A 15,355-nucleotide genomic window follows, 5' to 3' on the forward strand; every position below is an offset into this window, starting at 1 on the left:
TTAGTAATAACTACCATCAGGGAATTGGGGGGATTTGCAGGGTTGTAGGGAAAGTGCAAAAATATGCCACTGATTGGATGGAATTAGATTGCATAGAATTGCATATTTCCACAATATCCACAATAACAACCATTTTGCAATACTCTGAAAATGTAATTAAACACCTCCTAGCATGAGGTGAGCCTGCAACTCAAGCAATATCATTCCCTGTGCAGGAGAAGTTAGTCCATGTTATCCCAGGAGCACCGTTGGTGCTCTGCCATAGCAACTGTGCTAGCTTAGGACCCGTGGACGTCATTCAGGCTGAGACCCACATATGGGATCTATGGGCATCGTACCTGCGTCTCGTCCCGAAACGTCGACTGTTTATTTCCCTCCATAGATGCTGCCTGACCTGCTGAGTTCCTCCAGCACTTTTAGTGAATTGTTCCAGATTCCAGCACCTGCAGAATTTCTTCTGTCTCCATACTTCTTCCCCTCCCATGATATCGGAAACGCCGCTCCTCTCACTGCCATCAATCACCTGATTGCCGCATGGCCCTGATAGTCCAACCCTGTGACGCACCAATGGCCCCGATTCACATCAAGCTCCACGTCACCAGCCCTGGTCGCCTGACTGTGAAGGCCCCAATCTCCACTATTAGCCTCACCCTGACCCCAAAGGATGCAATGTGGGTTCAGTGGTACCACTGAGTTTTGCCGTGGTGAGCCCTCAACTAAAATATGCATCGGCACACCACCCAACACCATGGCCCTGATGTTGGTGTTTCGTAACAGTGAAGTGCAATTTCTAGCTCTTTGACACAGTTCGGACAAACACAAAGGGCTGAATAGCCTTCTCAGCTATCAGATTCTTTAATACTGAGAGGCCATTGCCACCAAATCCAAATGCAAACACAACAGAGGGTCCACCGTGGCTTTGGCTTATCAAGCACTTTAAATCTATAATAAGAATGGGGACGATAGTAATAACAGTGTCAATTACTTTTAGATTAAGAAATGCACATACATCTTTGAGCTTGACTTATTTTAACTGATGGGAATTAAATGAACTGAAGTGTGAAGCTGTTTAAAGGGTTGGATTGTCATTTTGGGTCATTTTTCTGGAAGACTTAGTTCTTCATATAGCCAAGAACATTATGTGTTCTAAAGTCAGAGGCCTCTTGGGAGGCATACATGGGCAATTTAAATCTGCCACATTAGCTGCTGTGTTCCTCTCTGTAAAATTGACTTAATTCTGTAATAATTTATCTGATTTTCTGAGGGCTGTGTGTATGTAAAACTGTGCCAGTGATGAAGGCTCCCGCCTGTTTGATCTTTATTTGTTACTGTGTCTATGGGTGGGTCATGTCTCTAAAGACAAAATCAACACAGCCTCTGTATCCCAAGCATGCTGATTCAGGCGGCAAGCTAGCATTATTGGAAGGATTTTAACCTGGAGAAGTGCAGGCCTTTTTTTTGTTATGAGCTGTGAAGGAAACATTTTCACCTTTCACCTTTCGTGCGGCTTGTCGGCACAGAGCTCATGTCATCCTGTAGCAGTTTGGATTCAGAGCCCCCTGCAGGGGAAATATAAAATCTGCAGGTAGGGCAAACAGCTGGGAACTTTTCAAACAATTCAAATTGTATTTTCACAGACCGTTGGATGTAAAAAAAATACAGTTTAAGTATTTAAGATAATTTAAGGGAAATATCTCAAAACAACAAAATTCAAAAACAATACTTAAAAATGATTTTAATTTTTTAAAAGGTCATCATTTTCTGCTGAGGGAATGGGACTTCACACTGGTTAATTTTTCAGAGGCAGAGAGGTTGTTAAGCTTTACTTAGCCTTTTAAAAACATAATTATAAGACTTAAATTGGGCAAAGATTAAACTGTTAGTTATCGATTATTGTCATTCAAAGGCCAGTTAGCCTAAATTCACAATTCAGACAAAGATTTTGGTATAGATTTCATCAGCAGTCTTGAAGGGTGCAAGTCAAATTTTGGGATAAGTTCCCCAAGTCATCAAAGGTGGGAACATATCACTTATCTTACAATCATATCCTAATGGTGGCATCTATGGTGCTATTGAATACCTGAAGAAGACTGAAATAAAACAAAGTGTGGAAACACTCAGCAGATAAGGTATCTGGGGAGAGAGAAACAGATTTAACATTTCAGGTTGTTGACCTTCCATCAGACCTTTCAGCAACTCACCTGAATGAGCATCTAGCTGATCTGAAAGCAGAAGGTGCCATGGCTTAACCAAGAGAAACAGCTTAACACATTTCTATCCTTCAAACATATCCATGGGGATACTTCCCTCCAGTAAAGATGAAAAGCACAAAAACTTTTTTTTCCCCAGTTTGTTGGTGAAGTCATTATTACCACGCCTATTAAGGCTGTGGCCATAATGATGTAAACATAGATTAGAATGTCCAATCCATCATTGAACAGAACGGTGCAGCACAAGAACATGCCCTTTGGCCCATGATGTCTTTGCCGAGCATGATGTCAAATTAAACTAATCCCTTCTGCCTGCGCATGTTCCATATCCCTCTATTCCCTGCATATTCATGTGCCTATCTAAAACCCTCTGGAATGCCACTGTCATATCTGCTTCCACTACCACCACTAGCAGTGCATTCCAAGGACCAACAACTTTCTGTGTAAATAAAAAAAATTGCCCCGCACATCCCCTTTAAACTTACCCCATCTCACCTTAGAGCTATGCACTGTAGTATTCAACATTTCTACCCTGGGAAAAGATTCCAGCTGTCTACCCTACCTATGCCTCTCATAATTTTAAAAACTTCTGTCAGGTCTGTCCTCAGCCTCTGATGCTCCATTCGATAGTATTGCACAGTGATTATTTGGATAGGCTGTGTATTTGGAAATTTGCTGTTCTAGCATTACATTTCTCAATGATCTATACAGGGATTAGTTCAAAACTGAAAATAACTTGCTGGCTAATAGTTTCAATATTACATATTTTGTCTGAACATGCACCTCCACTGGGTGAACATCATGTAGCTAAATTTTAGTGTGTTGAAATTTAGTACGACTTGGCAGAAGATGGTGAGGAAAAAAATTATGGAGTTAAATTGGTCAATAAATTAGGAATAGATCACTGGGCCATCATTGCTACTGATAACTGAAGAAGAATTTACATGAACCAAATAGCACGTGAACTAATGTGATTACCAGCAGCTAGTGGAAAGAGGATCTGGAACCAATGGTGAGAGATTTCCTGGTTACTTTGTTCCAGCAGATTAGTTGGTGCAATAGATTGTGATACCGACCATTGACCAATGGGATTGGGAACATAGTCATTCACACAAAATAAATGGTCAAGTCTTACCTTCTTCTAAGTGATGATTGTGGTATCACTTTACTGGAGAAATGCTGAATTAAGGAACACATGGCAGGCATTTTTTTCACAACAGAAAGGCCTTTTAGTGATGATCACACATGTCTGACTGTCTCAAGTTGTTGAACTAGATTTTTCTTAGCACACATTAAAGTGAATAACCTGTAACAGCTTTCAATTGTAAATGCCTTTGAATGGAAGTGTGGCTCTCTCCAGTTCACAGCTGGAATGCATGAAGAGATAACACATATGGCAGTAAGACAAAAACAAGAGCAGCATGTTTTTGGAAGGTACAGCTCTTTCATTGCCAACAGGATGAGTCGTAGATAAACATAGGACTGACAATAACCTACTGTGTGGCCTGACTTTTTCTAAGTCAATCCTGAAAGGCAACTGCTTTTCTCTTGTAAATAGGGCAAAGTAATCAATTTACATGATTAAAATTGAGAAGAAATGTCCAATTTTAAACATATGAAGACTAAACTTTTTTAATATTTCAAAAATCAAACAAAATAATGAATTTACAGTCAAAATTGAGAAGAAGTATGCATGTTAACCATCTAAAAGCACAAGTTTGGTATGTGTAAATATCTAGATATTCCATTTTCTTTTTATAGAACACCAGTTAATGTGTTTATGAACAAGTTCAGCATTTGGCTATTTTAAGTCATAGAAGAACCATACAGCGCAGAAACGGCCCTTTTCAGCCCACCTTGTCCATGCGAACTGTGCCTATCTATACTATTCCCATTTGGCTGCTTTAGACCCTTATCCCTGTACACGTTTCCTATCCAAGTCCCTGTCCAAACACCTATTAAATATTGTGACTGTATCTGTCTCCACCACCTCCTTTAGCAGCTTGTTCCAGATGTACACCACCCTCTGTGTGGAAAAAACTTACTGATCTCCTTTAAGTTTCTCCCCTTTCACCATAAACCTGTGCTCTCTAGTTCTAGACTCACCTGACCTGGGGGGAAAAAAACTCTGACTCTCTATTCTATCTATGCCTATCATAATTTTATAAACCCCTAGAGGTGACCCCTCAGCCTCCTTCATTTCAGTGAGAATAAACTTAGTTTATCCAATCTCTTCCTATAACTACAGCCCTCCATTCCAGGCAACATTCTGATGAATTTCTTCTTCATTCTATTGCTACCACATCTTTCCTGTAGTGTGGTGACCAAAGCTGTACACAGTACTCCAAGTGTGGTCTAACCAATGCTTTGTACAACTGCAACATGACATCCCAACTCTTGTACTCAGTACCTTGGGTTATTAAGGCAGGGATACCAAATGCCTTCTCCACAATCCCCTCCACCTGTGTTGCTATTTTCAGGGAGCGATCGACATGCATCCCAAAGTCTCATTGTACATCAAAGCTTCTGCCATTCACTCTATATGGCCTACCAGAATTTGACTTCCCCAAGTGCATTACCACACTCTTGTCTGGAATTGTCATTAAACAAGTTTGCTAAATTACATTATAATGTACAAGAAAAGTTAACACAATTAACTTTGTAATGCTAACAAGTGTGATTCCTCGGTCCACCACTCTTCTTTGACATCAGCTTTAGTTGACCACATGTTCAATACAAAATATTCTCTTTCAGGTTTGTGTTTAATAAGGAGGTAAATCCTTGCCATTAGAAGCTTACATTTAGCATTGAACAAAGACTCTTCTTGCTATACTTTGTTCTGGACTAAGCTGATAAATACAGGATTTCTTAGCAACTTTCAAATCATTGCTGTAACTTCCATGTAGTTATAGAATGTCTGGATTACTACTGTATATTGGAATTCATGCTGATAGGCACTGTTTGATACTTTTAGCATCTGCTGGTTGTGGTCATTGGACGTGAAATACTAGGTAACACTGGGATTTATTTGACTTGGGACTGGAGTGACAAAATCTAACCCATTACATTGTTGTCCAACCAGCCAATCGGAAAATATTACAATGACCTGGGATACATTTATTATAAACCTCCCAGCTTGGAGGGATGGATACATTGGGACAGCAGACAGTGCTGCTGACTCACAGCTCCAGTGACCCAGTTTCACTTCTGATCTCTGGTGCTGTCTATGCTGAGTTTGCACGTTCTCATTGAGACTGCATGGGTTTTGCTCAGATGCTCCAGTTTCCTCCCACATCCCAATGATGTGCATTTGGGAAATTAACTGGCCACTTTAAATTGCCTCTGGCATCAGTGAGTGGTCAGATAATGATGGCAGGTTGATAGTTATGTGAAATAGAATTGATTAAAGGGAAATGTGTAGAGGAATGGGATTGCTCCAAGAGCTGGCATGGACTAGATGGCCACCTTCTATTGCCATGAAGCAATGGGAGAACTAGGTAAGGCAATGGGAAAAATAGGAGTATATTATAATAAGAAAGAAATCTACACAGGACATGATTTTAGTTTGTAGAATGAGAAGACTTATGGCAAGTAATACAGGTGTGAAAAATTCATGCCTTCTGGCTATAATCACAGATCATTGGTCCTGATCGCATATTACAAGGTGAAACATAGTAAGATCCCTGAGGGAGATCCAACCACTGACTGTACTCTGCTACTAAATGTGAGAAGTTTGTTCCTTCAGGTCAAATAGTATTTGGCCGCTCCTTATTAAAAAAAAATCATCTCTTATTATGAAAGACAAAAGGTAATCTCCTATAATCTAGGCAAGTGATCAAACTCAGCCTCATCTGATTAATTAGGAAAACCTCAATTAGGTTAATTACTTTGGATTAAAACACAAGTAGGAAATATGAAGGGAATAAATAGCCACCAGTAATTGCATCTCCTGCTTTTGACTTGTGAAGGTAACTTGTGAAGTTACATTGCCAAAATGGCAATGTAACTGCAGTATTGATGTTTCCACTTGCCATGAAGAAGCAAATACAATAGGAAAGCCATTGGAGCAAAAATCAGCAGATGCTGAAAATCCAAAACAAAGTAGAATGCTGGAAGCACTCAGCAGGTTGGACAGCATCTGTGGATAGAGAAGGACAGTAAGAGTTTCAGATCAAGAACCCTTCATCAGAACTACCGTTCTGAAGTCCTAAATACTTCATGAAGATTGTCTTGTAATTAGGCTGTTGGTTTGAAATTATCCAATGAATGTGCAGCCAGGAATATAACAGCCTGAAATTTGCTGAAGTGCCTCACTGCCCTGGTATCCGGAACCTGTTTGGCGATGACTTGAGTGGTGGCAGAGCACTGCATGGTGTTGCTGGTCATATGGAAGGCAGAACAAGCCTTACCTACAAATGGCCCACAACCTTTGCCAGCTGTCAAGTTTTTCAATGCTTCTGAATACCTCTGACTTACAGAAACTATTAAAAATCAAATTAAAAAATCTAAGATTTAAAAAAAATTTGAACATAAAACACTTCAAAATTAAATACACTTTTATACAGTTATAAATATGAAACCATACAAGTAGTTACTTAAAAAATACCTTTCTTACGTTTTATTCTTGTGGTTGTGAAATTTGCATTCAAATGAATAGGCTCATGGATTGGTTGTGCAGTTAGATAGATCTACCAGCATAAATATTGAGGAATTTAGTAAGGTCTTGCTGTACCATTAGGCCTTGTGTGGAGTTCAGTGGTGGAAATCATGGGCAGAGCTCAGCGAGCATGTTCTGGACTTCTGCATTGATGCAGGAGTCCTGAACTCATTGGCACTTGCCAACAGTTCACCAAGGAACCAGCAGTATTTCCCAGCAAGTTCCACCCCCTAATGGCACAGGCCATATGTGATGGATATTGTTGTCTGAAATGAAAGCAGTGCAGTGACACATCAATCAGCACTGCTGCCTCACAGCTCTGGACACCGGTTTAATCCTGACCTTGGGTGCTGTCTGTGTGGAGTTTGTCATTCTCACTGTGACCTGCATGGGTTTTCCCCAGGTAGTCTGGTTTCCTTCTACGTGCCAAACATGTTGGTAGGTACGTTAATTGCCCACTGTAAGTTGCACGTTGTTAAGCTGGGAGGCAGGAAAATCAGTTGAGGTTGATGGGTGTATGAGAAGAAAATCAGAAAATCAGTGTAGATGGGTGTTTGATAGTCAGCTCAAACACAGTGAACCGTGTGCTGTCTGACACTGAGTATGACTTAAGTGTATTGGGAATACAGTTCTGGAAATAATGAGGCTTCTAATGGAAGTATATCAACTTTCTTTTAAGTATATGATCTGATTATGCCAATTCTTTGCACTGTTTGTACATTTTAGATTTAATTCTGTTTTCTTTTCCAGAGGAGGAGAGGCGAGTGATAGCCAACAACCGTGAATATAATGAAAAATTTCAGTATGCTGTAAGTGACAAATTACTCTTTATAAATATTCCATCCATAATCTCCTTGTTACTGATAAGTTACTGATATTATTATAGATTTCTGATGAACCACAAACTAACCTCTTTGGAAGTTGGTATAATTATTGGATACTTATTATTAGCAAGTGAATGTACTTATTTGTAAGTTTATCTGTCATTCCACAGAACAAAAGAGTTTAAAGCTCTTTATATAGGAATTCAGCAAACCATGATAAATATTATTACCAATGAACCAATGTTTTATATATCCATTAAATTAAATACCAGTAATTTAACCTGTCCTAGGTTTCAAGCTCAAGGTGAATGGCTGGTTAAGTGTTAATTCTTACGTCCTCCCTGGTGTCATTCTTCTCCCCGGTTACATTAGAAGCCACATCATCTGATACATCATCTCACTCAATTAGCAGCAATAATTTTGGCTTGAACCAAATAATTCTCAAGCATTCACCTTGTCTGAAGAGTCAAACAAGTCAACAAAAATGTGGCTCCAATAGCACAGAACATCCCAAAGCATTCATAGAACATAGAACACTACAGCACAGTACAGGCCCTTCAGCCCACAATGTTGTGCCGACATTTTATCCTGTTCGAAGAACTATCTAACCCTTCCCTCCCACATAGCCCCCTATTTTTCTATCATTCATGTGTCTATCTAAGAGGATCTTAAATGTCCGTAATGTATCTGCCCCGACAACCTCTGCCAGCAGTGCATTCCACGCGCCCACCACTCTCTGTGTAAAAAAAAAACTTACCCCTGACATCCCCCTTATACCTTCCTCCAATCACCTTAAAATTATGTCCCCTCATGTTAGCCATTGTCGCACTGGGAAAAAGTCTCTGACTGTCCACTCGATCTATGCCTCTTATCTTGTACACCTCTATCAAGTCACCTCTCATCCTCCTTCTCTCCAAAGAGAAAAAGCCCTAGTTTGCTCAACCTAACGTCATAAGACATGCTCTCCAATCCAGGCAACATCCTGGTAAATTCCACAAGAGTGTTTTCAAACAAAATATGCCATCAGAGTTATTGGGGCAAATGAGCAAAAGCTTAGTTGAAGAGGTAGGCTTTAAGCATCTTAAAAGGAGGAATTGATATAGAGATGCTTATGGGGGGAATTTCAGAACCAAAAGAAATGGCAACAAAATAGCACAGCCATGAGATTATATTTGAGGACATGTTCAAATTGGAAGAAGTGGAGAGGAGTAGGTTTCTCACAGGATTTTAGCACTGGAGGAGATTACAATGACAGGAAGAGCTAAATCCTTGTAGGTAGTTAAAAGAGGGATGGATATTTTAAAATCAGGATATGGCTTGACTGGGAGCCTGTGCTGATCAACAACCATAGGGATGGAGAGTGAATAGGATGAGGTGCAAATTAGGTCGCGGTCATCAGGGATTTGGATGGCTTCAAATTTGAGGAAAGGACGGGGGATGCAGGCAGCAATGCATTGGAATAGTCATTTTTGGAGGGAACAGAGACATGGATGAGCTGATGTAAGGACAGAGACAAATGGTACTGTGGAACAACCATCTTATTGATAGTACAGGCATGTGGTCTTAAGCTCACCTCAAGTGAAATGGCATCGAGTTACAGGCAGATGCGAAAGGGTGGAATTGATAATCAGGGAGTTATGTTGGGAGCACTGGAGAGGGAGGAGCTGGGTCAGGCAAGGAAGCCCCTTAAATATTGTAAATGTGGGATTGGGGCAGCACCCCAGGGAGCCACACGAGTGGCATTGGTGCTGTGGTTTTTTGATAAAAAGGTAACACTAATGATTGATCCATACACGAATGTAAAGGTTTGCACTCTTTTATTGTTGTATATAGTTTGTTTTTTTATGATGAATAAAGTTTATTTTGGAATAATAAAAAAATTTTTTAAAAAAGAATCTCTTCAGACTTGCCTGCATTGAGCTGGTATAATTCTCTGTGCATCCAGTATTTAATATTAGTCAAGGAGTCTGATTGTTTGTTGACAGTAGAAGGGCCAAGAGAGAGAGAGAGTGGTGCAATAGAGCTGAGTGTCATCAGCATGCTTCAAAACTGCTGCTGTATTTTCAGAGAATGGTCATGAATAGCAGCATGCAAGGTAGGTCCTTGGGAGATACCAGAGGTAACACAACTGGAAGAAGCCATTGTTAGCCATCCATGTTGGATAGTGTGGAGCCATCCAGTAGAATGGGATCCAGGCACTTTGGAGGAGGATGGTGTGATTCATTATCGTAAAGGTTGCAGATAGATCAAGAAGGATAGATTATCACAGTCACATGTTCAGTCAATTGTGACTTTGATAAGAGTCGTGCAATCCTGTGGGAAGGTGGCGAATTGATTGGAATGGTTCTGACTCGGAGTTGCAAACTTGCAAATTTGGAAGGAGTCAACACATTCAAAACCTTTGGAAAAGACTGAGGTTGGAGATGAGATGGTAATTTGCAAAATGGAGGGGCCAAGGACTTTTTGGAGGAGAATGGTGATAACGGAGGAATAGGAGAGGAATGAGGGGAGAAAGCTTTTAATAACCACAGCTAAACTGGGGCCAGAAAGGGAAATCATTTAGCCAGGGGCCATTACAAAGGCCCTCCATTGGAGTATTACACCTGTCCTTAGAGGAGTCACAGTCTAACACCAAAGCTTCTTGATGACAAAGTCAGGCCCATGAATACTTCACTGCTGAGAGACCTGTGCTAAATCTGAAGGCTGAAAGTGAAACTGAAACTGAAGGTTCTGTCTTCTATATGAAGTTTACGTTAAAAGGAAAAAGCTAAAAGTGAATGTGTGGAGTGAACGGTTTCTGTATTTTGTAGAAATAGGGTCAGTGGCACATGGACTACATCTGAGATCTTTGCAGTCCAACCAAAACCAATGAGCTATAACTTGCAGCCAGCTGAAAAGATTCATTGTGTTACTCAATATGCCGAGAAATTCATCCCTCTGTTAACTGTGTCATAAAATGACATTCTTCTCCCCTCCTGACTTTAATGAAATTGAGTTTTGGAAATAAAGTAAATTGGATTTCACTACATTATAGCACATTTGACACTACTTTTTAGGCATTTGCCTCTAATGTTGAGATAAGTTTTGTGGAAAATTGCAAAAGCTCACAGTGGGATATCCAGCTACAGCTGTCAATCCCAGATGGTTTACTGCCTCTGAAGTTATGAGAAACATTTCATATTGGAATGGGCAGAGGAGATTCTGAAGAAGTAAAGTGAAGCAGCTTGAATAGGTCGTTCACATTGGAAGAATGGGTGGAGTTCTTGCTAAGGCATTTCAAAGCATTCATGTGTTAAATTAATAGGTCTGTGACTGTAAACTCATGATTACTACTGGTACAGTATGCTAATCTAGAGTAAAGAAATTAGACAAATTACCATGAGGCCTATAAATGATGGTGAAAAGTATAAATAAAAGTGAAAGTTCTAAAGTAATGAAGATCAACTATATGATTGGCTCCACTTCATTGCAATGGTAAGAGTACTGTCATAGAGGGTAAGTGAAGCAGGGAGAGAAATAAATCATTCTTTAGTCACCAGGGTTAACCTTGTGCAGCCACCCTGGCTCTGCTTGCACTCACCTCTGCACATTTATTTCTAGTGTGGAACCAGGCTGTGAATACTTCCAGCAGCAGGTACTCTTGCATGCACTTGCCAGGTGGAGAAAGGGCTAAGCGTAAGAGTAGAAAATAAGAAGAAAGCATTCTGACAATATTAAAGGAGAATGAAAAAAAGAATAGGAAGATGGTGCTGGGGAGTACAAGAGTGCGGGGATTACACTGTTCAAGTGTAGATTAAAAAAATGCTGTGATACAATAATTAGATCTGAAGAGCCCTTTGATGAAATCATATCATGTGGAAAATTATTTGGTATCAAGTTTTCAGAGGAGATGGTGAAAGGAAAAGTAGATGCATACCTGGATAATATTTATTGATAGGGATGCTTGGTGAAGGTGTCTGTGGAAAAAGACCTGATTTGATATCTCTTGGTAATTAAAGATGTTTGAAGGGTCATAATCACAGAGAGTCATAGAGCACCTTCAACCCTCTAAATCCATTCTGACTATCAAGCACCCATTACGCTAATCCCATTTTATTCTATGCACAATCACAATCCCTTCAACTCCACCCCCACCCCCCCCCCCCCCCCCCCCCCCCCACATTCTGCCATTTATCTACATGCTCAGGGCAATTTACAGTGGCCACTTAACCTACCAATCCACACGTTATTGGGATGTGGGAGGAAACTGGAGCACTCAGTGGAAGCCTGTGAGGTCACAGGGAGAACACGCAAACTGCACACAGACAGCACTGGAGGTTATGGTCAAACCCAGGTCACTGGAGCTGTAAGGCAGCAACTATACTAGCTGTACCACTGAGCTGCCCCCAAGTGATAGGTGTTCTTAACTTTCCAATAATAGATTTGGGTTAATGGGAAGGGACTATGTCCTTAAGCTCTCTGTTCCATGATTCTAGTTACAAAAGTAGGTGAAGCAAGTGTCCTGAAGGTGGGAAACACTGATTATAAACTACAACGTTCAAGTTGAAAATAGACAATACAGAAGAATGCAACATTCACATACTTAACTAGAAATTGTTAGTGTCCGTTAGGTGGAAAGGATCTCAAGCTAAGTTAATGGAGTTGGATTTTTGACAGCTCAAGCAGTGAATAGGTATTGGAAGAATCCTTTTTTGTTTGAGACACAGGCATTATTAGTGAGGCCAACACATAGTACCCGCCCCTAATTGCCTTTCTGAAGCTGGTGGTAAGCTGCCCTCTTGAAATGATATGGTCCTTGAGATGAAGGTACTCCCACAGTGTTGTTGGGAAGGGAGTTCCAGGGTTTCTGCCCAGGTAACAGTGAAGAATAATTTATTCCAAGTCAGGTTTTCATGCATTGGCATGTAAAATAGATAAGCTGTAGGTTTACTACATTCTGACGCAACAAACGAGAATTAATTACAATTAGAGCTCCCTTCAAAGTATATCAAAAGCACTGGATCCATGGGCATTAGAGGTTAGAACTGCATAGAGTTTTTTTTAAATGCGCATAAAGCGAGGGGACTAGTGAAGATGAAATCTGAGGACAATTATATATATGTATATATAAAAAAACAGATTAATTAAATTCAGGAGGAGCATAAAAGGCCAAGTCTCTGTATAAGTAGAAGAAACTGTTTTCAGAAGCACCTGGGCTCAATAAAAGAAAGAACGAGAGCATGAAGTGATGAAGCTATGCTTTTGTTTTGAAGAGAAAGAAGTGGTAGAAATATATTATTTTCAATATGATTTTACAAAGAAAAATGGAAGTTGAATTTTGAGAACCTCTGTAGCAAATGCAAATGAGCCACAACTGAGGATATAAATATTTCAAAAGGATTAAAAACTAAATGGAGGTAAAACGAGGCAGTCACCAAGTCTTCATTGTGTATGTGCAGAATACTGAAGACTGCAGGGGGTGAGATAGCTGAGGCACTAATCAAAGTTTGCATTGCAATATGTACGAGGAAATAGTATAACACAAAATACATGAAGATTAGGCAGATTGTTTGAGAGCTAACGTAACTGCAAGGGGATAGAGACTGGGCTAAGAATCGAAAATGAAAGGTAAGAATAAATGGAGGTTTAAGGGATTGGAGAACTGTGACTAACTCAGGAGCTCGTCAAAGGACCTGTTTTGTTTTCTATTTGTATAAATATTTTGACAAAAGGTTTAAACAAGTGCTATAACTATTTTGGTGCCAATTTAGAAGGTATAGCTGAGAGTATGCAAAAATGTGAGAGTACAAACAGGGCAGCAGCATGGATAAGTACAATTTGGGAAGAAAGAGGAGTTCCACAAAATTATTATATTTGTAAGCAAGTGATGAGTCTGACGTAGACTGTCGCAGATATATAAAGCATTGTTGTAAAAATGACAGTGCACTTTGAAACCTTAATAAAGCAAATTGTGATTTTTGGGTTTTATAATAGCACTTTAAATTTTGACATTGGTTAGGCCACAACCAAGTGATTTTTCACTCAATATAGGTTCACTCAACTAAGGAATGTTACACTGAAGATTCATTATTATGAGACCTGGTACAATTTGAAAGGTTAGGCCTTTTCCATTGGAGCAGAATGCATGAAAATGTCTCAAATGAATCTTTGAAAATTTTACAAAAGCTTTTGAAGGGTGAATAGTGAAAGATTGCCTGCAGCAGCTTCCAAATCAGTATCTAGCAGGTATAGATTTAGAACAAAAATAGAAATGCTGGAAGAACTCAACCAGTTGAGCAGCATCTGTGAAAAGTGAAGCTGGACCTTGCCTCAGAACTGGGGAGAGAGTGGAGGGTGTACAGTTTTCAAAGCAGAGCTGGCGGAAGAGTGAGGTGTAAGACAAAAGCCTACACAGAATTAGATTAAGACAGATCAGATCAGATAAGATAAGATATCTTTATTAGCCACATGTACATTGAAACACACAGTGAAATGCATCTTTTGCGTAGAGTGTTTTGGGGGCAGCCCTCAATTGTCGCCACTCTTCCAGCGCCAACGTAGCATGCCCACTACTTCTTAGACCATACGTCGTTGGAATGTGGGAGGAAACTGGAGCACCTGGAGGAAACCCACGCAGACATGGGGAGAATGTACAAACTCCTTACAGATGGCAGTGGGAATTGAATTGGGTTGCTGGTGCTGTAATCACGCTACGCTAACCGCTGAACTACCATGCCTGCCTATGATTAGAAGTATGAGTACTGACTGTGAGCAACTCAGTTTAAAGAAATGGGGAGAAAAGTACCTAAGCATAATAATGGGGAAACAATGAGAGAGCAGTTACTGAAGATGGAGAATTTGGTGTTCATTCCAGAGGGTTGCAAAATGGCAAGATGGAAGATATAATATGGATCTTCTAGTTTATGTTGGGCTTCACTAGAGCAGTGGAGGATGCCATAGATATACAGATCAGAAAGGAAGTAGAAATGAGAATTAATGTGGTATGTAACAGATAGCTCAAGGTCACCCCTGTGGACTGAGTGCAGGTGTTCCGCAGAGTGATCACTCATTCTACGTTTGGTTTCTCCAATGTAGAGCAGGCCACGTTGTGAAACCAAATGCATTAGACTGGATTGGGTGAAGTGCAAGTGACCTGGAATGACTGTTTGGGGCCCTGCATGGTGGGAAGGGAAGGGAGGGGGTGAATGGACCGATGTTGCATGGGAAGGTGCCATGGGACAGGGAGTGGAGGGTGGGATCAGGGAGTCACAGAGTGAGCGGTCCCTACAAAATGCAGAAAGGGGAGAGGTGAAAGATATAACTGGTGATGGGATGATGTTTGAAGGACTCTTTGAAGTAAAAACTAAATAATAAGTGGAATGTCAGTTTAGTTGTCGACCACACTTTCAAATCACACTAATTCAAAAGAACAGAAATAGACCAGTGCACTATGAGCACTACAGCAACTTGCTGAAGGGGTTGCCCATTTGTTCCCATTCCCAGACTTTCTCCCATTTCCCATATAATTTAAAAAAAAATTATTTGCAGAAGATGCAGAAGCAATTTACTAGAAACTACTAAAGATGGGAGGCCTCAATTAAATGTAGAAGTTGTTTTTCTTCCTGTGGGATAGAGAAGGTTAAGAGGAGATTTGATAGAAGCCATTAAAATCATCAATGGCTTTG

The 15,355-nt window shown here is 40.2% G+C and overlaps 1 protein-coding gene across 4 annotated transcripts in view; it reads left to right on the forward strand.

Annotated features, from left to right (window-relative positions):
• Positions 1 to 15,355, forward strand: part of atp8b4 (ATPase phospholipid transporting 8B4) — a 207,194-nt gene that overhangs the window by 98,780 nt on the left and 93,059 nt on the right. For all 4 annotated transcript variants that reach the window (XM_052040689.1, XM_052040688.1, XM_052040691.1 and 1 more), the window contains exon 4: positions 7,618 to 7,676. In XM_052040689.1, the coding sequence (XP_051896649.1) occupies positions 7,618 to 7,676 (59 nt within the window). The remainder of the gene's footprint in view (positions 1 to 7,617; positions 7,677 to 15,355) is intronic.

Source organism: Pristis pectinata, chromosome 28 (genome assembly GCF_009764475.1).
Source record: "Pristis pectinata isolate sPriPec2 chromosome 28, sPriPec2.1.pri, whole genome shotgun sequence".
In the NCBI taxonomy this organism is placed as follows: Eukaryota; Metazoa; Chordata; class Chondrichthyes; order Rhinopristiformes; family Pristidae; genus Pristis; species Pristis pectinata.